General features: G+C 40.6%; 1 protein-coding gene across 1 annotated transcript in view; it reads left to right on the top strand.

Moving 5' to 3' along the window:
- Positions 1 to 24,224, top strand: part of kirrel3l (kirre like nephrin family adhesion molecule 3, like) — a 41,676-nt gene extending 17,452 nt beyond the window's left edge. Inside the window, exons 2-15 of the mRNA XM_059534114.1 lie at positions 9,774 to 9,926; positions 10,663 to 10,812; positions 12,690 to 12,847; positions 14,488 to 14,638; positions 15,085 to 15,190; positions 15,424 to 15,572; positions 15,978 to 16,105; positions 17,665 to 17,791; positions 18,113 to 18,213; positions 19,287 to 19,485; positions 21,378 to 21,485; positions 21,690 to 21,799; positions 22,197 to 22,286; positions 22,560 to 24,224. Coding sequence (XP_059390097.1) covers positions 9,774 to 9,926; positions 10,663 to 10,812; positions 12,690 to 12,847; positions 14,488 to 14,638; positions 15,085 to 15,190; positions 15,424 to 15,572; positions 15,978 to 16,105; positions 17,665 to 17,791; positions 18,113 to 18,213; positions 19,287 to 19,485; positions 21,378 to 21,485; positions 21,690 to 21,799; positions 22,197 to 22,286; positions 22,560 to 23,057 — 2,228 coding nt within the window. The 3' untranslated portion in view covers positions 23,058 to 24,224. The remainder of the gene's footprint in view (positions 1 to 9,773; positions 9,927 to 10,662; positions 10,813 to 12,689; positions 12,848 to 14,487; positions 14,639 to 15,084; positions 15,191 to 15,423; positions 15,573 to 15,977; positions 16,106 to 17,664; positions 17,792 to 18,112; positions 18,214 to 19,286; positions 19,486 to 21,377; positions 21,486 to 21,689; positions 21,800 to 22,196; positions 22,287 to 22,559) is intronic.
- The last annotated feature ends 2,113 nt before the right edge of the window (positions 24,225 to 26,337 follow it).

The following is a 26,337-nucleotide window of genomic DNA, read 5'->3' as shown; positions in this document are numbered from 1 at the left end:
CATTGATCCTCCCAAAATGGAAAGACAAAGGCCTTTTCACTCAGTTGAGACCGGGGAAATCTCCAATTCCACACTGGCAGCATAGTACCAGTCAACAAGAAGATAGTGAAAAGGAAGAGGACAAGAAAAGGGGGAGAAAGAGAGAGCATGAGAGAGACTTGGCATTTTCCATCACATTAACTAGGAACAATCCTTCCAAACAGCCTTAAGGCTCCTTCTCTTTTCTCCTGACTTCTTCTGTAGGTTGCCCGGTTCCAAAGCCCCCACGAGACTTTTCTCAAAAGCTCTGTGTCCATTCCTCTTGCTCAGATGCTCAGCTAATAATGCCACAGCCAAAGCATAACAATCTATATCTCTGGCTATCACAAAGCAAGTTCTCTTATGTTTAGGTTGGGTCTTGTGCACTGGGGAGTTGAAGGTTTACTGGGGCACGTCATATTTTTTAAAGGTCACAACAAACCTATCCAATCATAAAATAACTGTCAGGTGACAGATCCTGGTGTGAAGGTGCACTCCGATGGGGGTTGGGGGGGGGGGTATTAGTGAAAAAAAGAAGGGAGAGAGATAAAGAAAGCTTAGCAAAGACACGGAGAGGCCAGAACGGCACTGTAAAGTGCACAGGGTTCCTGGGGGAGAAATTGATCAGGCATGTATTCTGGCACTGCAGCGATTAATATCAGCGGAGGAAAAAAAGGTCAAACTTGACTGGAAAACGCTACGGTATATCATTGTTACTGGCACAGCCCACATTTCATACATCACACCATGCTGTGCTGTGTCGACTCTCCCACCGCTGGTCTCACAGCCATAGCTCACGCCAAGTATTATCAAAGATTGATAGAGTGTCTTAGTTAAGTGGGGAGGGTGTACAAAGTTGGATGGAGGGATGAAGTGGGGAAGGAAGAATTGCCACCTCTGCGCTTCAGGGTTACAACTTGTTGTATTATTCGATATAACACCAATCAGTGAAAATGAATGTATGTCAGATTTTTGGCTAAAACTAACACTTGTTTAACTGGATTACACAGTTATGCTCAGATAAAGGTTTTTCAGACATTCTGTGTGTGGCTTCCTTAACAACACTTCATTCATCCTTATCTCCTCATCCCCCCTTTTCTCTTGTTCAGAGTGCTTGCTTAATAATTAATTGATAATCAATTGATTGATTAGTTCACTCATTAATCATTCATTCATTAATCATTTTTCCAGAGGAAGTGGTTCAATCCATAAAGACAAAATAAATAATAAAAAAATCCTGACTTCACATTTAAGCCTAATTACGCTTTAGGAGTTTCAGGAAATTACCTTTTTTTCTCCTCTTCCTCTTTCCCTCTTTTCTTTTGCACTAAGCAAGCCAAGATGCACTGAGTTTGGAAGTTAAGATTTTTTTTTGTCCTTTTTCTATTCTTTTTCACCACCCGTTTTTTGTGTTCTGGAGGGTTTTAGTCATCAGTCATGTTAAAAGAACACTTTGAGTCCACGCTAATCTGATGAACAAGAAAGTTCGGTCTTTAATTAAACTACCCAACCCCCTACCACCATAACTTGATAGAGGAAGGAAATGCAAACTGTGGTAACTGAGAAAACCACAGACATTGATTAATCACGGTGGTTTTGAAGGCCATCCATGAGCGGGGTCAGCCTTTTCACCAGCAAAGAGGCGACTCATTGTTTCAGTCGATGCAACCCTCTCTAGAGAGATGAAGGAGCTGTTTGTTTAATTGTATACTGTTACGTGATGGGGATAGAAGTCACCACCACATAGGTGTCAAAAGAAAGAAAGAAAAACAGGCAGAATGAAGCTAAAGGGAAATTGTAATAGAAAATAAATTAAATCTCATTTACATCAAACAAACTAGTGGTCTTCAAAAACAACACTCAGCCATGGCCAGTCTCTCTTTTGATTAGAAAGGAAAAAACATCAAATTAGAGAAAACTTCAATTGGACTGCCAGCACCACATTAGCCTCCAAGCGGTAAAAAAAGCACACGCATTGAAAAATTCTTACAAGGTATTCACTGAACCCATCTCTCTTTATTTTCCAACACACATACTACCATGTGCACCTAAAGTTCAATATGCCACTAACAACTGAGGTTACAGCTATTTTCCCTTTCTTCTCTGCATTTAGACCAACAAAGTGCGTGGCCTTCTTTGCACTAATGAGATGCATACATTTACAGCATCACTTTTTCATTAAAAATAATAATAATAAAGACAGTATGAGGAAAAAACCTATTAATTATGGAACGCACTTCCACCTATCATAGAGAGCCACAGGGGCCTCCACTGGGCTCAATTAGGAAGTGTAGGCCACAAATCCCCAGACTAAATTGATTGACACCCCAGGGCATCGAGCCTAGCATCCCAGTAGCTCAGCATAAGGACTAGATTTTCTTTGTTTTCATTTAATTTGCTTTTTGAAAGTGAGTGCATAAGGGGGCCACGTTCAAATGTGATCTTTTCAATAACGTTATGTTTTTTTAATCATCTTGCCATATTTACAGTGTTAATTTTTCTGTGTTGTTTAACCTGACTTCACAACCAAAGGATTGAAACGAGAGTGCATATAAAAGCATTGTTTATTTATTTATTTATTAATTTGTCCTTGTTTATTTTTCCTCACAGTGAATGAGGTCCATCAGAGGCAGACCGATTGTAGATGTTTCCAAAATTGTGGGGGCTTGGGGCATACAGCAACCCACACATTTATGCAAAGAGTTCACAACGCTAATGATTTAAAAGCATATTAGATCTTAGATCATACTGTACACTAAGCAATAGAAAGCAAGCAACAGAAATATAAAGTGTGATTGGTGCATGCTGTAGGAAAGAGAGAATTAGAGAACGGCTGCACGGAAAGTGAGAGAAGGGAGAGCAGCAGCAATAACTGTCTCCAGAAAATACCAGGAGACCTGCAGGAATGAAATGACAAGACTGGCTCAATCAACATCTTGTCAAGACAGTTGGCTGATGTGTAGAGACAATCTCTTCCTCCCCCTCTTCCTTCCCTCTCTAGTTTTTTTTTCTACCCAGCCTCTTTGTGTTCCTAGTGGAAAGCTTTACGTCTGTGAGTAGAGGAGTTCTTAGACTCTGAAGTGAGAGAGCGAGAATGGGAATGCTGGAATAATGACACTTGGAAAAGTTCTGACGCACACCAGAGACACAGGACAGCAGAGAGGAGTGTGTGACAGACACAGACTCTGCTGCAACTAGAGGACCTAAGCACCACACACACATACATAGATGCATATTTCAGTACCATTTTAATTTCAGGATTTATCGGTCACCCTTCTTATCTGACCTGGCAGGGTCGACACAATCTGATAATGTGGTAATTGTTACCCTCTGTTGTCAGGCCAAGATTATTATTTTTCCTTTACAAATCTTGCTGCCAACATGCTAGGATGTTACGTGGTTGCTAATGTGTTCTTAGTAGTTGCCATGGTATATTGGGTGGTTGTTCTGGATGGCTTCTAGGTCATTACATTTTGACTAAGGTCTCTAGGTTGGCTTATCATTTTCCATGTCTGATCACTTAGCATTAGCACAAAACCCTTCAACAAGGCACAAGATTTGAGGTTTGCAAGTCACTCTGAATAAAACCATTTGCAAAAAGAACAAATGTAAATATAAATCATTCATGTCCATCATCGGTTTAATACTTAATGTTAGTGGTTTGTTCAAATCCTTAACCCTAACTATGAGAAACTATAATAGTAATGGTTGTCTAAGCAAACACCACTAACAAGAGAATAAGACAGTGAGAAACTGCAGGGTTAGATGCTTGATTATAGATTTCCATTTTTGAGCCCTCTATCTCTTAGAAGCCTGTTCTTCCCTTCACCACCCCTGTAGGAATCTCTTCCTATTCTATGATTTTCTTACCGCTGCAGAACCCCATCACCCCCATTTCACTCTCTCTGTCGACAGGTTGACTTGAACCCCTACAAGTTTCATGCTGATAAATAGAGAAAGGACAGGGATAGAGAGGGTGTAAGAGAGGGAAAGGGTGTATGGAATGCAGAGAGAGGAGCAGAAACAGGCATGGAGAAGGCAAATCAACAATTTGTCACACCTTATGTAACTGTGAAAAGGGCCCTGCTCAGCATTGATGCTGGGGATCAGGCCTCGTTGACAGGAGAAAAGAGAGAGGGATGGAGGGAAAAGAAAAAGTGGGGGTTTACTAAAGCAGGGCTAGAAGAAGAGAGGGAAGGACAGGGGAAGAAGGTTTGATGGATGGATGAGCTGTATGGTCGTTTTGAAAAGGGTCTCGCACCGTGCCAAGGATGCTTACAATAGACTGCAGACTGAATAAGACGCTAGGAGGATTAAACCCCTGCAAACAGCTCTTAAAAAGCTGTTAGGCTGCAATTTAGACACAAAACAACACTGAAAGTTAGAAAGAAAGGGGGAGAAAGATGTGACTGGAATTTAAGGCAGGAGATAAGGCACAGTAGATGAGACCAGGCAAACGGGAAAAGCAAGGAGGGAGAGAAGAAAGGAATTCAATGTGGCAGGTTCTAAAACTGCAGATGCAAATAGAAGTGGCCCTCAGTTCAGTTTGTTTGGACATTAGGTAGAGGAGATGGCTATGTTTACAAGGGAGACTTTTCAGATGCAGACTAGAGAATGTTAGAAGGACTTTGGTATAACATCTTCACATGTGATTCAACTATTTCACACACACGCACATGCACACAAACACACACTCACCCTCCACAATGAGAATGAAACAATAGAGTCAACCCACACCAAACAAAAGGATAATTCCTAAATGGAGCTCAGCTCTTTCCAGCTAGGGTTTAGTGGCCTTATCTGAAGCAGGCACAATGGATCGCTTTTAGCCAGCCCTGTTAATTTCCAGCAAGTTACTTTTCACACTAGTTTTCTCTTTTCCTCCACTGCACTCCACTACCCTTCTTTTTCTTGTATTCCTATCTCTCCTCTAGATGAGTCTTGAGCACAATGCTCAAGGTGCTGTTTGAACTTAATAGAAGAGCATGCTACGAAAAGGGTGAATTGAACAATTCAGTGATTTTGGCTTTTCTATTATTTACAGGACAGGCAATGTGGAATAAATTTGATCAAGATATAACTTTACCTGCATTCAAATGTGAGTCGCCTGCCTTTGCTGAAACGAGCAAACAATGAAATGATTAACAAAACTGCAAAATGTGTTATTTTAGAGTTATTGGTCCATGCGAAGCAGTGTCTATCTCTCTCTCTCTCTCTCTCTCTCTCTCTCTCTCTCTCTCTCTCTATATATATATATATATATATATATATATATATATATATATATATATATATATATTTAGCATGATCATGAATCCATGTGAGCTGTATTACCCTCCTGCAACATCTTTACCGTTTATAATCAGAGTTGTCAGAGCAGACAGTGAAGAGGTTGAAGGAGGGCTAAATATGGCTTGACATGGGATAAATATTCTGATTTATCTGCAAATGTGCCAGGGGCGAAACCAAGTGCCACACACACAAACATACACATTTACTAATACCATCAAGACTCCCTGCTGTCTCCAGTGAGGGTATACCAGAGAGGGATCAATGCTAACATCTGTTCGTCCCAGTGAGGCAGAGTGCATGGCTCTCTCCTCAGAAGCATCCTGGGCTCTAAAAACAGTCTGGAGAAAGTAGAAGAGAGTGAGACAAAAAAAGGCAAAGCTCTTTAATATGTCATGCTCATGTCAGGCCCAGCTGCAGCTGCACTTAATGTGTGACAAAAAAAGAAGACAAAGACACTGTGTCAAAGTAGCAACTAAATGTGAGCCGCAATCCCCACAGCACGCCTGCCCTATTTACGCCCCCACATGAACACACACTCCTCTCTGCTTCCATCCAGTGCCGTGAAATGATATTCCATTTTGAAAAAATCTGGATTAAAGTGTATCAGGCCAAGTGTGTTATGACCTTTTTACTAGAGGAAGGGGTAACGCATAAACATACAGACACACGCAGATGCCACACACTGTGGAGTAAATCACAACGTAGGTTTTAGAGATGGCTTTCTCAGTCTTATCCCACGCACCTCTTAATTTGTTATGGTACCTTGTAATGACATTGCATGAGCCATGTTAATACCAAGCCTTTTGTCTGACCTGCTTATAATGTAAATACAATATTTTTTATCCTTTTTAATATTTTGCATTAGTTTTACTTTTGTTAACGTTAAATCAGTTTTTGATCTTTCTTTGAGGGCACTATAAGGAACGGTGTAAAAAAATTCAAAAGGGTCTACCTTAAAAAAAATAAATTATCTCCCACCATTAATGCTCCTCTTAGTCTCAACACCTCCTCCTTTTTATCCATCTTTTTCCCTTCCTTTCATCCCTCTCTTCTCTGTCAGGAACGAACTCATGTAATTAAGCCGCTAACATGCCGTTAAAGAATTGGCAAATTCAGCGAGGAGGAATTATTCCAATTTGAAATGACTCATTAACCAGACGTGTTATTTTGTGGGGCTTCTCTTGGAGCAAGATTTGGAGAGCGTTGAATCACTCCTATGGTGTGAACTCGTTTTGCTGTATATGTGGATTTGTGTATGTGAATGTCTACATGCTTTGCAAAAGTAATAAAGATACTTTTGGATTTGCTCATACATCCTTGATACGGGTGCATAACTTGTAAATGGTCCTGAATGCCAGCTGTGAATGTCTTGTGTATGTGAGAGAGTGACTGAACTCATTGAGGGGTCTAAAGAGGAACTATTGAATGTACAAAAGCCCTCAAACATCGGCTCATCCTGATGAATTATCACAGCTTGTAAACATTTAGATGCTGGGGCAAGATGCTTTAAATGCAATCGATGTTCATCCAGTACCTGATGCAAAAATGGAGAATCCCAGAAGCATAACACAATTACAGTATCTATAAAGAGACTCAATATCTCATAAAAGCGGAGCTCCAGGGATGGCAGGACAGTACAAAGAAATAATGATTCTATATTAACATACAGTTAAAGGTTTGACTTAGAAATTCCGCCACTAATAATATTGTTAAAAAGAGTTTTGTTTCTGACAGGAGAGTCCTATTTAGCTCTTTTGATGTCAACTCCTTCATTGTAAAGAAAAAAAAATCATGTCATGGAGGGGTTTCGATAAGTCTGTTTCACCCAAAAAATTTGTAATTGCTACTTTGATTCTGATCATTTTTAATTTGTCTTCTTTTTTTCACAATAACATACAATACATATGATAGCACGAAAATAATGTCAAATAAAAATGTGTAATATTCAATTAATGAAGTAGGTAAAAATAAAATAAACTAGATAACTCTTTGGAAGAGAGACAACTATTCATAAGCATTGGTATCTTCGTTTTAGTAAGAGTGGGACACTTGTGGGATGCAGGGTGATTTGAGTGTGGTAGTAAATAGTAGGTGTCAAAATAAGGCATGGTTTGTGTTTTTATTTTATTTTCATTTACATTTTAAATGGCTATTTGTCATTTGTTTTTTAACATACCAGGTTGCCTGACAAGTAGAAAGTTGGCACTTCCATTTCATTGTAGTGTCAATTTCTACGCTGTATTTCTTCTCCTGTCTGGCTGTGTCCATCCTCAGTAGAAGAAAATAGGATTGTCAGGACAAGTGGGAGAAAAGAGCACAAACTGAAATCTGCACTGGCCTTTGCCTTGGAGGGAAAGAAAGCTTATGTTTCTGAGAGAGAACACTGGTGTGGGGTTAGGGGGATGGATGGTCTTTGCTGCACCCCTTGATGGAGTGGATAATTGAGTCTCGACCAAACTCTGTCAGCCAAGCTCGGAAGCCCCTTTTCAGCTCAAAGAAATGCAGTGAGAATGATGAAGTAAGAGAGAGAGAGTGAGAACAACAGAGAGTGAGAGAGGATGGAGGAGAAAGAAAATCCTGTGTTCCCTCAGGGGGGAGAAGCCTCTATTGAAAAGCTATTAAACTTGCATTTAGCAGGATTGATTGGAAATGAAGAGGCCTATTAAAACCAAGGGACAAGAGAACAATAGTGTGTTTCTGGCCACCGTATGTTGCCCTCCTTTCACCGTCTTGCGCCCCCCCCCCCCCCCCCCCCCCCGTCTGTTTAAACACCCCTGGCCCAAAGAGAAAAGTTTCAGAGGGGTTTAGCACCAGCTGAATAGATCCCTCTTTATCCACCACTGGCACCCTATTCTCCTATTTAACCACACAGAAATAAAAGGGCAAGGAATGAGGAGGCAAGGCAGAAAAAAATGGGGTGACGGTCCATTTCTTTTTGAAGAACCAGTAACAGGCCTCCCCTTCAACCCCCCCCCCCCCCCCCCCCTAGTTTCTTTTGGATGGTTGCCATCTTTCTACTTTCAAAAGGGCTCATGATGCACCAGATCAAATCACGAAGCTCTTGCAATGGAGAAACACAGAAATACATAAAAGTGATTGGGATAGTGAGCGAGTTAAGGCTGTTTGTTGCTTAATCTGGGTGCATTTATTTGCGATTTTACAGTAAAACAGAGAGCCTCTATGCAAATTACATAGAAAAGAAAGAGCAGAAAAAGTGTTTAAAAAGGAGAAAAAGAGCAAAGCCAAAATAGAGGAAAGACAGTGAGGCGGCAGGTGCCTTTCACAACGGATGGCTCTCATGGGATGCTGAAAGCTTCTTTGATTGTTTAACATACATTTTTATGGAAAAATTTCTCTTCCCCCATCCTGGGAAGTGGTAACAGATTCTCTGACTCAACGGGCCATCGCTTTCAATGTAATTCTATGCAGATTGCCATATGGGCATGAGAAGAGTTAAATAAGTCATGACCAGCTGATGCCTAAATCCCTTGCCAAGTGCAGAAAACCAAACTGTTGTAAAATGTGCTATGGACTGTAGTTTTTTTCCTGCCAACTGAAAGATGATGCAACATAAGCCTTTTCTGCATCAATCAGTCAGCAAAATACCACTTGCTGGTCTTGGTTAAAAACAAAACAAACAAACAAACAAACAAATAAAACAACGAGTATAGTATGTGACCAGTCATGAAAATTCAATTAAAAGAGTGTGTTGGGTAGGCAAAGTGATTTTAGATTAGTGTAAAGGGGTAATATGTTCCTAGAGCCCGGACATGGGTATTGCAAGGAAAATTGTGTCTCATTGTGTATCCGGAAGAGTATTACCAGCTGCAGAGAGATGGTGAATGTGAGCTGGAATGGCTCTTGCTGATTCAGCACCAATATACTATCGCACTAATGTGTTCTGTGCTTTCCCATCTCACTCCCTGTACAAAATCACTGACCTGAAAGCTGGATTGGTTAGAGCCAAATGACAGATAGGCTTCAGCATTAGTCTTGCTGCAGTTTACCAACTACTGGTCCACTTCAGAGAGCCAGACTAATAAAAAAGAAAAGTGGCACTTCTACATTTAAACATTTAAAGAAAAACTCAATAACACTAAAAACTGAATGAAATGGTCATGACTTTTTTAACCAATTTGTTGAAAGCAGGACATGGTATATTGAAGCCTGTCACTGCATTTCAAGTCTTAAGACCTTAAGGATGCTTCAGTTTTACAGTGTTTGGTGTAAATTTCTTCATCAGTGTTGTCCATACAGAAAGTGCACATACAGAACACACATGCACATGCACACACACTCACACACGCGCACACACACACACACACACACACACACATAGGTCTGTATGTCCACAGTATGTGATTCACTAGATCCACTGTGCTTATTACACATATTTATATCACAATATGAAACAACAACCAAAGTATTAATGTTTTGTGTGTTTATGTGTTTTCCTCTTACAGTGTCTCAAGCAGCCTACTTTTCTAAGCAGCCCCAGGACCAAGTAGTGGTTGCTGGCCAATCAGTAACCTTGCCCTGTGTGATTGTGGGATACCGGGGCATGGTGCAGTGGACCAAAGATGGCTTGGCGCTAGGCGGCGAACGAGACCTACCAGGTAAGAATTATACAAGAGCCAAACACCAAGGAAAATTGTCTGAAAAAAATGTCAAGAGTTCAACTGTGCTTGTCATTGAGTCATTTTCAAAAATTAAGTTGAAAGGGGAAAAAATGAAGACAACCTAATTAATTTCCAAGGTGCTTCTAAATGCTGCACTGGTTTGTAATTAGCTAGAAACCCGCTTTCCTGTATGTCAAACAAGTTTAGAGCAAGCAGCAAGGCAGAAATGATGCTGTTCCCCCAGGAGGAACACAATGCTTATTGAAGTCCATTTACCAAGTCTTCTTTTATCTTCATCTTTACTTCCCAGTTAACAAGAGATTGGCAGGTAAAGGGCATAATCCCTTCTCTGCAGTGAATATGTGTTTGAGTAATGTCACTGCTTCACTTTTTCGGCTGTGTTCAGTGAAGAAACGGGAAGGCAAACAAACACTGCAGCTAATGCAAACTAGCGTTTAATTTGTCTAATCATCTAAGCTGTCTGCTCGGGCTGAGGTGAAGAATCAATCACCACTCATGTCATGTGTGAAAATGATTTCCCCTTGAAGGCAACAACCTGGACAGTTAAGGTAGTTCGTTTTGGCTGGCTGCATGAGCAAGGCACCTCACATGTTGCCGCTGACCAAGTGATACAAAGATTTTAATGTGCATAGAATAGGGTCTCAAAACTAGCCCTATCTGTAATGGCAATATGTGTGTGTATATCTCTAACAGTGACTTTTGTGTTGATCAGGTTGGGTACGTTACTCTCTGATGGGAGACCCGCTATCAGGAGAGCACAGCTTGGTGATCGATTCAGCTGAGCTGGGCGATGATGCGGTCTACGAGTGTCAAGCCACACAAGCTGGGCTACGATCACACAGAGCCAAACTGACAGTGCTGGGTGAGAACTATGCGTGTGTGATATAAGTGAGTGAGTGTGATTGAAAGTGAGAAGAAACCACTGCAATATAACTCTCCTGCAACTGATTAAAAGCGAGGGGAATAGAGCATTCCTCATTGTCCCCAATTTCATTAACAGTATTTAAACTAGTCCCTCAAATGTGTAACACTGCAAATTTCTCTGCTCCACATAAAACACTTCGGAGACCTCACCCCCATGCAATCCTAAGTCAAGCCTTCATTATTTATTGACAATTTTAAATCATGCCCAAACAGAACTCTTTTTTTCAAACCAAGCGAAACAGTTGATAGAAACACTGAGGAAAATATCCAACCCCCACCTCACTGTTTCATTCCCTCTCTCTTTCTCTATAGCCTACTGACACTTAACACTATGAAGGGCCAAGGAAATGTGATTGCAGCAGTCACAAATGACTTGCGTGTATGGTTAAAAGTCAAAGTCTGCACAGTTAGCACATTCTACTGTGACTCACGGAATTCATCAACCGCAGGGCTGCTTTTACATTAACACAATGTGATTGATCTACATATTCTCCAGCATTTAGCGACAGGGGGCGGGGTGGGGGGCCAAGGAGGGGTGAATGATCAGTGGGGATTTCAGCTCAGTGCTACATTGCTGACATCTGGTGGCCCGACTTGGACAGGAGCTGTGTTTTATAGTATCTGAAAAACGTAGATTTCCCCTGCAGGGTAAGGATATTGAGGGCTAAAAATATAAGACTTTAAAGATTTAGCATTATGAAAGCGAGAAAGGCCAAGTTTGTTACTGCACAATAAAAATAATTTTCCTCTAATTGAACAAAATTGGCACAGCCACACAGACTCATCAAGAAAAAGTAGGGCTACAACAATAGCCTTTGTACGTACACACTGCCAATTGCTGGCACTATGTTCAAATTCCCAGACTAGAGCATCGTGAATATGCCAGCTCCTGTGTGGAGGGAATGAGGTGTGTGCGTGCATGTGAGCGTTCATGTGAGTACGTGCACGTAGGTGCATGTGGGGAAATCAATGCAGCCGGATGAGACCAAAGCAATCCAACAGAGTCAAAGAAGTCAACTGCAGGAGTGCAGTCGAGGGAATCCACATGAAAATTAGAATCACCTTGCACACGGATTCCATTAACGCCTGGGCAAGACCAGCGAAAAGACCTCTGACAATTCTGATACAAAAACAGAAATTGGTTCGGAGAAAAGGAACAGGACAGTCGGAAGACAGTGTACCACAGAAAGATTTTTTTTTGCACGCGTTTCTATGCGTACTGCGAGATGAACACTTTCATCAAATGTGGCAGACACTATTTGCCCAAGGCTTGCACACAGGCATGCAAACAAATGAACAAATCAGTAATTCAGATGAAACAGGCCTGCGGCGGAGTGCCTGTAAATAGACTCATAATGGCAAATCTCAGCCATGTTAAAAGGGCATGAGCACTGTCTTAACCTCTTTTCAGAGAGAGCCAACCTCTCTCAATCTTTTTGTCCATTTACCAGCTTGTTCTGTATAGGTCAAACTGGCAGAATTAAATTATTCCAAAACGCAGTTGGGAAGGGGTTAAGCTATGGCTTTATGTATGAAGTACATGTAATTTATGCTAGGACTAAATATACTCTCATATAAATTGTCTCAATACGCAGTAGTCTACTGGTCATTAGGACACTTGTTGTTATAGTGACTGGACACCTGTACATTTCAGGCTAACTGGGTGGAAATGACATAGACTTCCAAATTTGAAAGACAAGTATGATGAAAGACAAGTATAATTGAAAGACAAGTATGACAAGTAAAATAATTATGAAGTAGCGTTCATTTTTTTTTCTTGAAGTAAAATAAAAAACTCTTTGATTCAATTTTCAGTGCCACCTTCAGATCCCGTAGTGGAGGGAGGGCCAGTGGTCCGCCTGAAAGCTCATACTGCTCATAATCTGACATGCCGGGCATCTGGGGCCAAACCTGCTGCAGAGATTACCTGGTACAGAGATGGAGAGATAATGCATGATGCCATCTACATAAAGGTAAGAATGTGGACATATCAGGCTTTATGGAAGGCATGAGAGTCGCTATGGCTGATTACAACTTAGGATCTTTGTCTTGCCACTTACCTGTCCTTCACAAAAGTTCCATCACACAGTGCACACACAAAGTTGTGAAAACTCTCTTGAATTCAATCTCTGTATGTCCCATCCTCATCACCCTACCACAAGATGCCTCCTGATGTGCCTCTGTTTTCTCTCACTTTTACTATTGCTCTAATACTCGAGCATAACTGGAGCATGTCAAAGCTCAGACAGGCATAAGCGTTTGATACAGTTTCCGCTGAGAGAGAAAGAGCAAAGAAGGGAGAGAGGGAGTGAGAGAAGAGAGAGAGAAAGGGAGAGGGTGGAAAAGGAGAGAGGAAATCAGCCACAACAATGCCGAAACACAATGGGAAGTGCAGTGGAGCGTGAACTGGCTGCAACTGCGAAAGTGTCACATTTGTCATGCTCTCTGACTACGCTAAACGACATTAAACGACATCTTTAAGGGGGCAAGAGCCAGCAGTGAATCGGGGGAAGTGGAGGAAAGACAGATGGAACCCGGAAAGTAGATGAGGGAAAAATGAACAAAGGAGAAGATTGTTTAAAAGCAAGGTGGAAAATGCAAAGCCATTTTGATTTAAGCTGGAGAAAAAAAAAATAACTAGATGGAAAGCCTCTTGAAGAACAGAGTGAAGGAATGTAAAAAAAGGTAGACAGGGGGCAAGTTGGTGGGAGAGAGCAAATGAGCAATAAGAAAAGGACAGTGAGTGGAACGCTGATGACAGGCGGCATCGTGATTCGATCTAGCGTAAAATGCTTTCACCGCGTCAGAGTTTGTGCGTGTGACCTGCCAGGCTCTCCAGGGAACTCTCTTCCCATAACGCTTTTGCCCCATAGAGCACTGGGTGCCTTCCACCCCCCACCCCCACAATCGTCTCAACCCTAAAACTGCACCTGATCCTCCATTAAGGCTGTCTTGTAGATTCAGTGGGCAGCAATTCACCTAAACTTTACACCTCTCCCCACTTAGGCGTATTGATTTCTCACACACAATAAATAGATTTCGAGGATGACGTGTGGCAAGAAGAGCTGAAATACAGATCTTTGGGAAAACGTGCTAATGGTAGAACAGTCCCGGCAGCGTCTTAAAACACAGACACTCACCTGCCTCACTAAACTGATGGCGGCTTTAATTCTCTGCAGTGCTCAGCCTATGGAGCTGGCACAGAGTTGAGCTCAAATTGGATTATGGGCATCATGGGAATTCCTTATTAAATTAGCATGTGCATCAGAAAATATAGGACCATTAGATTAGGATTATCATGTCTGTGCGATTTTAACAGTGATAACAAGATTAGAAAAGTAGGTGTGTGTTTTGTATCTGAAGTACATAGACCATTAGGCCGAAATAACATTCCATTAGCCATTCTGTCTGTCAAATGTCTCTTCATATTTGAATCCAAAGGGTGACAAAAGTAACAATTATGGATAGTTTTGTTAAGAGCCATCTTTGACATTACTTTCAGAACATTTAATTAAGGCATTCTATTTTCGGAAAGCTACAGCAATTTGTTCCACCAGCACTGATACTGGCTCGGTTTTTTAACTAGTTTTACACCGTTTCACTGTCTTTTTAGACTTTGATGGAGGATGGAAAGAGAGAAACAGCGGTTAGCATGCTACCCATGGTGCCTGAGGACAGTGATTCTGGACGTACCTACACCTGCAGGGTCCTAAACCCAGCCGCCCCTGCAGGTCGCCAAACTTCGGTTACCATCAGTGTTCAGCGTGAGTAGATTTCTTTATGTATCTATTTTTCTCTGTGATGCAGATTTTGTGGTGCTTATTTCATTTATGCAGGCAAAAGGCCAAAGGTTTTTTTTTTTTTTTTTTTTTTTTTATGAATTCCGAATACTTGAAAATGACATGTGCTTTGTAGTTTAATATATTACAAATTTGATTTCCTAAAATAAAAAGTATGGCTCATTAGGGATTAGTGATTCAGTAAATGTGAGACTTGGTTTAAATATATTTTCATGGCACTGTACAATTGTCTATTTATATGCAAGGTTTTTGTGGTACAAAAAAAGACGTGTAATTGGACTGGGGAACGGATTTTAAAAAAGGATTGTGACTTACATTTACACACCTGGAGCTTGGCAGTGAAGTCATTGGGAAGGATTTGTAAAGCCTCTATTGCTGCAGTGAATCTAATCCTGCGTGTTTCCTTCCAGATCCTCCGTCTGTGACTCTCTCTGTTCAGCCTCAGACGGTGATGGAGGGAGCAAAAGTGTTGTTCATTTGCTCTGCCTCTGCCAACCCTGAGATTACAGGTTACAAGTAAGCACATCTAATATCACAACAGACTCAGACTCCCAGATTATCCACTTCATCAGATTTAGGTTAGAGAGTAAATCCCAAATTGGATATAAATGACAGATCAAATGCTTTGTACACAGTTGCTTTAGTGTTTGGTGTTAATAATAGTTGTTATTGTAAAGAGTTAAACATCACAAAGAATGTGACAGTGAATCAAATAAATGAAAGCATTTTCATGTTAATGTTGCAAACAGATGGTCCAAGGGTGGGGTTCCTATCTCGGAGGCTAATGGTGACAGCCTGGAGGTGACCGTAGACCACTCTTACTTCACAGACCCAGTGTCATGCGAGGTATCCAACTCAGTAGGAAGTACTAATGTCAGCACCTTGGTTGATGTACAATGTAAGTACTTTTCTTTCATCCACCTCCGTAATAACATATAAAATTGGTTAAAGCAAAATTAGAGATGTTCAATCCATAGTTCTCCCACCATTTATTATTTATAGTATTTTAGTGTCTGTTAAAAAAGATAAATCTTCATTCAGTACAGTCTAACAGCGGTGTTTAGGTATAATCAGTTTCTTAAATAATGTAAACGTGGGCACTGCATAAAAAATGTTCACATACAAGACGTAAACAAAAAGCGGTCACATCTTTTCCTTTGAAAATATAGAGCCATACGTACCTCCCACATTCATTCCTTGGAATTACCTTTATTTCCTAATAGGGCATGTGAACATTGTAATGGGCTTCATTTTTGTTTTGTACTTATTCCAGTGAAATGGAATTTACATCTTTTATTTTTAGTTGGTCCCAGGTTGCTGACAGAACCGAAACCCCAGACAGTGGACACCGGGATGGATGCTGCCTTCACATGCTCATGGACGGGCAACCCTCCTCTCACTCTGGCCTGGACAAAACAAGGCTCCAATGTGGTATGGTGACCTCTTCTCTTCTTCTTAAAAATTGCACATCATCTACAACTGTCACAGCAATCCTATCTGAATTCATTCAATGAGTTCAAGATGTATATTGATTTTCATTAGGGTATGGAAGGATTGGGTTAGAGTGATTCAAAACAACTTGTGTTGTGACTGACAATCTTTTGTTACCCCAGTCCAGTTTTTATTTGACCCAGTACACACATTCCATTTCCATTAAGTTTATTCACTTAATAAAAGGTTCATTACATTAAACAAGTTCATGTTATATCTCATCTCTGGCAACAGAATCGCCCACCTCAAAAAACCCAATTTAACCCCTGTCTATACAGGAAAGATAAAAATTATTTTCTGCTCAGAGCTGGATGGTTAATAGATGACTTTTCAGTTTATGGCACATTTACAGTAGTTTGGAAAATGGATAAAGGGATTGCTATGCTAAAATGAAAGTTTAGCTCCAGTAGATGTGTGAAATGCATCAGCCTATTCTGCTGTAAGTGTTTCTCTGCTGCTGCTTAATCAGATTCCATAAAGAGCCTGAGAAAGCAAACAAAAAGCGAGAGAGGAAGGTAAAAGAGACAGAGGGAGGGAGGGAGGGAGGGAGGGGGAGAGAGGGAGAGAGAGAGAGAGAGAGAGAGAGAGAGAGAGAGAGAGAGAGAGGCCAGAAGGTTCTGATGAGACAATCAGTTAATTTTGCCATGATTACATCCCTCCACCCTGCCCTTCCTGAGTATGGGCCGATCTGATCCACAAGTAGAGCGTTTACTTCATTGCCACAAGATATGGATTAATTGGCTAATTCGATGAGAGTTGGCGAATGAAAAATCAAGGCGAGTGCTAAACGGATTAATCACAGTTTGGTGGCGTCGAGAGAGGGAAGGAGGGGAAGGGGAATAGGGTGCTCTAATGATCAGTGGCTTCTAGCAACTGACCGTGGCGTGTGTACCAGTGCACTAGAGGCGAAGGAGCACAAGTATCTGCTCATACTCTGGAAAATTCTGCACTGCCATTGTCGTAGGTTTAATTAGAGCAGTGGGTTGACTCAGAGGACCCAGGCTAGAGCGCTTTAGACAGTAATTAAGATTGCTGCAGACAAATTTACAGGCGGAGTCAATTCTTTCCCCTTGGTATTGGTGGCATTGGTCTTTCTCTTGTGTGAGCCATGAGCAACGAAATGGATGACTGGTGCTAACGGCTTGATCTGTCTGAAATAAAGACTCACTGTGTCTATTCACAATCTTCCCATCTACATCCTGTGAAATATTGACATATTCCAACGATTTTCATACCACAACTGGCTAGAAAGATAAGACTTTAACAGAAACTGAAAAACATCAATATTACAAACACGTATAGACAGGCCCTGTCATACAGACATTTGATAGAAAGTATATAGTAATATTTTGTGTGTGATAATCTGTTGGAATAAATTATTGGCATGTGGTTTGTGCAAAATCTTACACGATGCCTATATCTGTAGTTACTTCTGTGGATAAATGGTTTGGTATAGCACCAGATCTGACCAGGCTCTTCTTGTTCATTTTATTTAACAGGTGCTCAGCAATAGTAACACCCTTCAGCTGAAGGCAGTTACACAAGAGGATTCTGGGACATACACCTGCAAAGCCATTGTGCCTCGGATTGGTGTGGCAGAGAGAGATGTTACTCTAACAGTCAATGGTAACTAAATGCTGTCTTTTTATCTCATTTGTTTTCTTCTCCCCTCATTCTTTCCCAGTTTTGTTCATGATAAATTATTTTTCAAAGACACATGAGTTCACGGTTTTTGGTTAGATTACCAGGGTTTGAAACAAAAGCTTTATTTTTTCTTTTAGTCTGTGAATTGCTTCTCTAATTGATGAGCTTCTTGATGAACTTATATGTGCATGACCCATGCACTTGGTCTTGAGTGCACAAGGAACATCAGCTCTGTGTCTTCTTTGCTTTCATTAGCACGCCTTAGTCAGTACGATTTCTCTTAATTTCTCTCTTTCACTTCAGGCCCTCCCATCATCATGGCTGAGGCCACGCAACAGGCCGTCAAGCATTCCAAGGGCAAGCTGGAGTGTCTAGTGGGCAGCAGCCCTCCTCCTGACAAGATTGTAAGTATACATCCTCCTATTTCTCGAGGTGTGTGGTTGCTAGGTATCTGACGCTTAGTGTAGCCTTATTCCTGACAAGCTTGTTTGTGAGCCTTTCCTATGAGCAGGTGCTTTCGGTGTGTGCACATCACATACTGAAGTTCCCTACCTCCAACAAGATCTCATGCAAGTGTCCTCTTTCCTTGCTCCTGTCTCTCTCTTTCCATATCTGACACCCACACAAATACACACATGCACAACTATACAGCCCCATTCCCCTATTAGAGAACATTCAATGAGTAGAGCAATTAGCGCATAACACCACTGACCTCCGATCGACCCCATCGTACGTGGGAAGGTCTTTCAGTGGGTAATTAGGGTCTAAGTTGGAGAGACATTGAGAAGAAGGGTAAAGCATAGAGATGCACAGAGACAGATTGAAGTTAAGCAAGGGTAACTGAAAGCAGTGATGCAAAGAATGAATCAGACAAAGAAAAAACCCTCCTGATCCTGGAAACAGTGACAGGTGGGGGCTGGGGGTGTTAATGGTTGTTATTTCTTCACCTGAGGCCAGTCAAGAGAGGACTTCTCAGACATGCTGTTTCACCTCTTTGCCAGAAAGGTGAAGGAAAGAAACAATGACTTGTTCTCTCTCTTTGAGTAGCTGATCTGCTGCTAGACAAGAGCTGGTTGTCTTCCCTGCACGTTTTTTTTTTTTTCCACAAAGCCCTTTTTCACAAGCGGAGACACAATACTGTTGGTAAACCAGCTCAAAATGACAGCATAAAAGAGCACAAGAAAAATTCCAATCTCTTGAGCACTGAGTTTATGGCACTGAATGTCTTCTGGAATGATAAATCTTTACATGTATGTCCTTAATTCTGTTATACTAAAAATTCTACTTAGATGTTCTGTTGTTTTGGCTGGCTTGTTGAATATACAATGAGATTTTAAGTCAACCTGGAACATTAAGAATCCCTCTTGCCTTTTCATTATCAAATCAACAAAAATGTAATTGTCATTTTATGCTTAAATAAAATGTAAGTATAAAGACTGTTGCTGCATCTTATACCTTGCTGCGTCTTCCTCCTCAGGTATGGACATTTGGGGACATGATCTTGTCATCTGGCTCTTCTGGTCGTTTTTCCGTGCAGACAGTTCACAGTGAACGAGGGGTCCTTTCCTCGCTAATCCTCTCAGAGACTCTGGCCCAAGATTTCCAGCTTCGATACAACTGCACTGCGTGGAACCGCTTCGGTACAGGCATGGCACTGGTCACTCTTGAAGAGCAAGGTGTGTGGTCCTCATGCAAGAATATCCTGTGTAAAACAGAATTTTATTCGAATGCAATGTAGTACTGGTCAAAAGTTTAAAAACCCCTAATTCCTTATTTTTACTATGTTCCAACTTTTAGACTGGTGGTAGTCATTAAATTATGAAATTACATAAAATTAAGTATGGATATTACATGTAGGTGGTGATCAAACATGTTAAATAAAAAAACAATTTTACATTTAAGGTTCTTCAGGGTGTAGAAAGCCCTAGATTTCATCTCTGACCTGAGATGCTTTTAAACAGTATTTAATCTAAATCAATATTGAGTTAACATGTATGCTTCCCCTCCCACAACTCTTCAGAAATTTTTTTTTAAAAATAATAATAAAAAAAATGATATATATTTGTTAAGAAATGCATTTGTATTATATGTCATGCATTTAACCCTAAACCTTAAGATCAAAAAGTTCTCAAGACTGTGAGAAACATATTCAGTCAGTTGTGTCCTTACTTTTGACTGGTAGCGTTTGGGGGTAAATGTTGTTGGAAAGGTTTGGGTGTGGAGAATCCAAAATGGGAGGGGTGTGAAGGAGGCAACTGAGAGTACACTGAAAAAAGAGGCAGGGATTTTAGATTTGTGGATGGGCCAAGCTCTTTTGGCACCATCTCTTTAATTATTGAAGGAAAGTTGATTTTCCAGTTGATTGAACAGTTCGTCCACCGCCTTTTATCTAAGATTAGTCATGACCAGCCGTAATCCAGTTTGAGTCAGCTCTATCTGCAGGAATCGAGTCTCAAAACACCCTGCAACTCTGTGCTTGTCTTAATTATACACAACCAAATCAATATCATTTAATCAGGAGATGGTTCACTTAATGAATACATTCGTTCCATAACAAAGATATAGATTTTGAGCCTGAATGAATTAAATCAAGACCTAATGTACGGCATGGGTATGTAACGCTTCACTGACCATTTTATTTTGTATGCACAGTGCACTGTATGCACATCTTAAATTTGCTTAAATAAGACTAAGAGTGTGGTAGATGATTTCAGCCTTTGTACTGGGAGACACCAAAAATAAGGTCTTCGCCAGCAATTTGCATCAAGGCAGCAAAGCCAAGTCTCTTGAGAGGCAGACAGTGCTATCTCCTGGAATCTCTAATTAGATTACTGTTGGCTGCCTCACTGCATGTCAGGCCTGGTTACCCCTCTTCCACCAGAGATTAGAGACAATAGCCTGTTCCTGTGATGCCACAGTGGATCACACTAGATTAATTTCTATACGTTACATTTGAGTTTGGACGTGGCTTGGACAAATAACTTCTTTGTAGAACGTGTTTAACAAACAGAGATCTTTTCTACAATTAGAGATTCAAAATACCTGTGAAAATTAAATAATCTCACATAGAAAATGTCAAGAACATGTCTGGGTCATAATTTAGTCCCAAACGTTAAAGAAAGAAAAAAGCAAAAAAAAAAAAAAAAGCTATATATTTTGCACAAGGAAAATGAACCCTGTTTACGGTCATTAAAATATATTGAGACATTTTTATGAAAATTACACAATTACCCAGTTCATTTGTAAAAGTTAATTGAAATTATGTGGTAGCATTTGTTGTACAAAATGTAATCTACAAATGTGCTTTGCAACTGTGCAAAAAACAAAAATAAATAGACTACTTTTGTTCATAGACAATATAGTTTTTTTTATTATATTTAAATAAGATTATGGCAGGTCAAAAAGTGTAAAGGACAAACAAAGCATTATGGACGGTGTAATAGAAACATAAAATCCACTGAATAAAATGAAACACTAAATTTGGATCATCTGCATGCCCTGCAACTGAAAAGGTAGATGTAATAATAGATGTAATTCAGCTCAGTCACATTCCCTGTTTTCCTTGCAGAGGCCCTCCCCTTGCTAATCATCATTGGAGCATCGGTGGCCGGAGGCTGTGTCTTCATCGTTTGTGTCATTACCCTGGTTTCCATCTGCTACCGCCACACTGCTAAAGGTGAGGTCAAAGGTCAGATGTTATCTGAGAGTTCTTAATCTCTCCTCAAAAACATGATACATTAGAAATCAAACGAACTAACTAGACAGAGGTTAATTATGGGGCCACCTCTTTGCCTGGAGCAGTGTTGACCTTTTCACCTCTGGAAATCTTCCCACCGTTCACCTCATTAATCTCTATACACTGCGCTATTTCCTCACCCAGGCAAAAAGGGCACACGCCTGTCTAAGAGCGACATCCGCGTACAAATCGTGCACAGTGACCACAACGCAGCAAGAGGAAATGATGATGAAGAGGACGTGAAGGAGCCTATGGTAAGTCACTCTCAAACCAAAAAAGAAATACTTAGAATGGCTTAATAGATAGAAATATCTTTTATACCATTTGTTTCCCCTTTTTTTTCCTGCTATGCTGCAACTCAATTTAATTTTTAAATATGTTCCCTGACTTCTGAGGGAAATGTGATACTAAATAAGAAAACAAAATGTTAGGCTATAGTTTATCCATCAGGACCAAAAATATCTAGGACTTAGTGACATTAGCCAAAAGGTAAAGTCATTTATTTATTTTAAGACTGTAAAAAACGCATATATTGATTATTTGTTCAAAAGACGACCAGGAGTTAGGGACAATATTAATTATGATTGCATGACATTTAACATACCATAGACACCAAGCAGATTGTAAGCCAAATCTCTGTACTCTTCTCAGGCTCCCAACAGCAGTGAGTCTCCAGGAACATCTCGCACAGAGCACAGCGACCTGCTGGAAGAGGAGGATGATGAGAGATCAGATATCAAGGTATTTCATTTCACAAAGCATGACTTGGACGGTTAATCCGATAAAAGCAAAAGGTTGTTTTCAAAGGTTTGAGGAAACTACTATACTTAATAACACAATCTTGCTGAGATCATATCGTATTACACCACAAGCTTGGATCATGTTTAAGAAAACCTACAATTCTTGGTCAATTTCTAACTTGTATCTAGCACCTTACTAAAATAATTTGCATGTATTTCATTCAGTACGAGATTTTATTATTATTTTGACAAGGTTTTCTTTTGTTCTTCCTAGGACCCCACCAATGGGTACTACAATGTGCGGGCTCATGAGGACCGCCACATTACAAGAACCGGCTTCTCCGAATATGTCCCTAATGCACGTCCAGTCTACACTCCCTCTCAGCTTCCCTCGCCGAGCCCCTTATACGGCCAGCACTCCACTCAGCCTCGGATTTATGACTTCTCTCAGCGTTATGCCACAACCCCTGCCACACGCACAACCTATGAGCAACAGCAATCACAACAGCCGCAGCAACAACAGCAAACTCCCACCATCTACCCTCAGGAGCCAGTCTATGCGGGCTCCGCCTACCTGCCCGCCACCTATGGCCGTGCCTTCACAAGCTACGTCAAACCTGCATCCTACGAGAAGGTTGACGGATATGAGCATTCAGACCAGGCCAGCAAGGTTTCCAGCTCCTCTCGTTTCTCATACGCATCCTCGCAGGTGTCGTCGCCACAGTCTGATTATGGACGGCCCTCTCAGCAACGCATGCAGACTCATGTGTGATGGCTCCCTCGAAGACCCACTGAGGGTCTAGCATGATCATCATCATGGTCAACAAGGACTTTCTTCTGAATGGGTTCAGGAGGGATTAAGCAAACTTTAAACTGAGATTCAAGAGGTGGAAAAGCTTTATTGCTGTATTGAAGTGAATGTTGGATCAATGGGAAACTTCTTTCGAAAGAACTACAATGTGCCACTCAAGCTTGGAAGTCACCATCAAGCTACTAATTCTCTTTGACCAAACATTGAACTTTTAACGGAAATAAACACCGTCCATTAATCCATCTCTATGGCACTGTATTTCCATTAAAAATGGTTCTAGCACTGACCCTTCTAGATCTTGGAGAAGGAAGGCAGTGCTTTGGAGAAGGGAAGTGTCCTCTTGAACTAACCTTTCCAAATGGGGACATGCTTATGACACTATGCTGAAACAATCATAATAACATAAACTTAAAAAAAAAAGTTTAAAAAAAAATGTTTGTTGGCATGCTGATGGAATTCGAAGCACATTTGTGTATCAATGACAACAGGTCTTGCCTACACAAAGTGGCTCAAAGTTCAATCCACAAAGCAGGAGAGCAAAAGAAAGCACCTTAAGATATTTCTTCAGAAGCTCTCTCTGCAGTCTGCACTGCTCGCAAGAGAGTATTTATGTAAAGCCTCAATGGACCAATGTGGGAAACTGGAATGCTCTGGTAAAAAAATTAATATATGGACAAAATCCATAAAATACATTTCTGTCTGTTTGATAGAAACAAGATTGGCCAATCCCCCCAAAGAAGCAAATTTAGAGGTGCAGTCTCTTTAAGCTATAGCCTACCCTCAAGGACTTTTTGCAGAGTTCAGAGTAGAGCCCATTTCGGGACCACGGTTTCTTAAGTCGAGCCATATACGGCAAACCTAAATTACAGCACAGCCTTGCAGCGTGCAGTAATAGTATTGTTACGTTCCTTATGTGACCACTGTATGTTATTAAATACAGAGTGTGCCAAGGTGACTGTTATGTCATGCTGACATGGCTGACACCATCAGGTAGCACTAAAATGTTTACCGTATTTTCCGGACTATAAGTCTCACTTTTTTTTCATAGTTTGGCATGTCCTGCGACTTATAGTCAGGTGCGACTTATTTATCAAAATTAATTTGACATGAATAAAGAGAAATGAACTAAGAGAAATGAACCAAGAGAAAACATTACCGTCTACAGCTGCGAGAGGGCGCTCTATGCTGCTCAGTGCTCCTGTAGTCTACCACTGAGCAGTATAGAACTCCCTCTCGCGTCTGTAGACGGTAATGTTTTCTCTTGGTTCTTGGTTCTAAATAAATGCGACTTATAGTCCAGTGCGACTTATATATGTTTTTTTCCTCATCATGACGTATTTTTGGACAGATGCGACTTATACTCAGGTGTGACTTATAGTCCGAAAAATACGGTACATAGAAGAAAAAAAAGAAATAGCAAGTGAAATGCAGTACTGTCCATATCCACTTAGAGCCACTTCAATGAGTGTACAAATTGTTGGGAAATTCATTCCTGTCTGTTGCATGCAGATGATGTGTGTATGTGAACGTATTCAGCATTTCTTCTCATCTGTCTGTTCCTTGTGTGAGAAACCACTTACTGCACCCTACATCAATTCGATCTTGGATACCTGCATTTGGAAGTTTCCATACTGCCATTTTCCTTTGAGCCTGAATGGTCGGCTCCATTTGGAAAGATGAAAAAAAAATTGAAATGAACATTGCTTGTCTTTATTTTTATATTTTATATAAGCCTTAATGTACAGAGTGTGAGTTGCTCTATTGTAAAGTACCTTTATATTATAAAATGCATAAATCTATATCTTTGAGTTGACTTTATTTGGTTCAGACTGTTTTTTCCCCCATGTTACTTATCAGTTTTTAACTAATTTACTTTTTCTTTCCGTTTCTTTCTTTCTTTTTTTGTAATAATGTTCAAATAATTTTATTTGCTAAAAATGAGCTATTGTTGCTTGTAACTTTGTACACATATTTATATTTAAATAAAACCATTTCGAATAATATCTGCTCTGACTGGAGTGAGTTTGGCACACATCGCTGGGTCTCGTCAAACCTCATGAGGAAATGAGGTCAAACAATACCAGGGCTGCCGAGTTGATGAATACATAAATTAGCAGTGATGCTTATGTTGATTCTCTTATTCCCGCGGCGACAGCAGGGCTTTTAAAAAAGACGGATGAGAATCCCGAGCCTCCCGCTGTCTGCGTATCAAACATAGCAGGCACAGGCCGTCTCCCTCTACGCCAAATATTGCGCTGACTGAGCGGGTGTCGTGTGACAACATTATCTTGTCGTGTCACCCAGACTCTCAGATTTCATCATGTCATGCCGAACTTCACCGCAGGGAGTGCTGAAGACATAAACACGTACTGAGCATTAAACAAATAAACTGACTGTTACTCTGGTAAATTGAGGGTCATCTTTCCATCAGCTGTCATCATCCCTTGCATACTACGAACACTGCCGAAAATACCCAAACAAGAATGAATATACATAATGTGCAAACCTAGTAACATAGACTACAATGCAAACTCTGATTCCCTTCATTAAAGGGATAGTTCACCCAAAAATCAAAATTATGTCATTAATACCTCACCCTCATGTCATTCCAAACTCGTGAGAACTCCTTTTATCTTCGGAACACAGTTTAAGATATTTTAGATTTGGTCCGAGTGCACGAGTCAATGTTTTGTGCGTTATCTGGCTCGGCTCGGTGTTCATCTTCATCTCTCTCTTCACAGCAGTTCAGTCAGTGTACTGTTTGAGTAAATGAATTACTCCGGGATATTGGTTTGTTTGAACACAGAGGGAGTGTCAGCCACATTAAAAAAGTTAACAGCTTAAGTCATTTGTGGATTAATGCGTATTGGAGACGCGAACCATTTAAAACGATTCAGTTCGATTTGGTGAACTGGTTCAAAAAGATCCGGTTACATCGAATGATTCGTTCGCGAACTGGATATCACAAACTGCTTTGCGTTGAACTCTCTCACAACAGACACGGAAGAGAATACAATGCTGAATAAAGTCGTATTTTTGGCTATTTTTAAGACCAAAATGTATTTTCGATGCTTCAAAAAGTTCTAACTGACACTCTGATGTCACATGGACTACTTTGATGATGTTTTTCTTACCTTTCTGGACATGGTATACCATACACACAGTTTCAATGGAGGGACCGAGAGCTCTCGGACTAAATCTAAAATATCTTAAACTGTGTCCTGAATATAAACGGAGGTCT

This window comes from Carassius carassius, chromosome 41, assembly GCF_963082965.1.
Source record: "Carassius carassius chromosome 41, fCarCar2.1, whole genome shotgun sequence".
NCBI lineage: Eukaryota > Metazoa > Chordata > Actinopteri > Cypriniformes > Cyprinidae > Carassius > Carassius carassius.
Note: the sequence above shows the minus strand (reverse complement) of the source record. Positions and strands in the feature narration are given on the sequence as shown.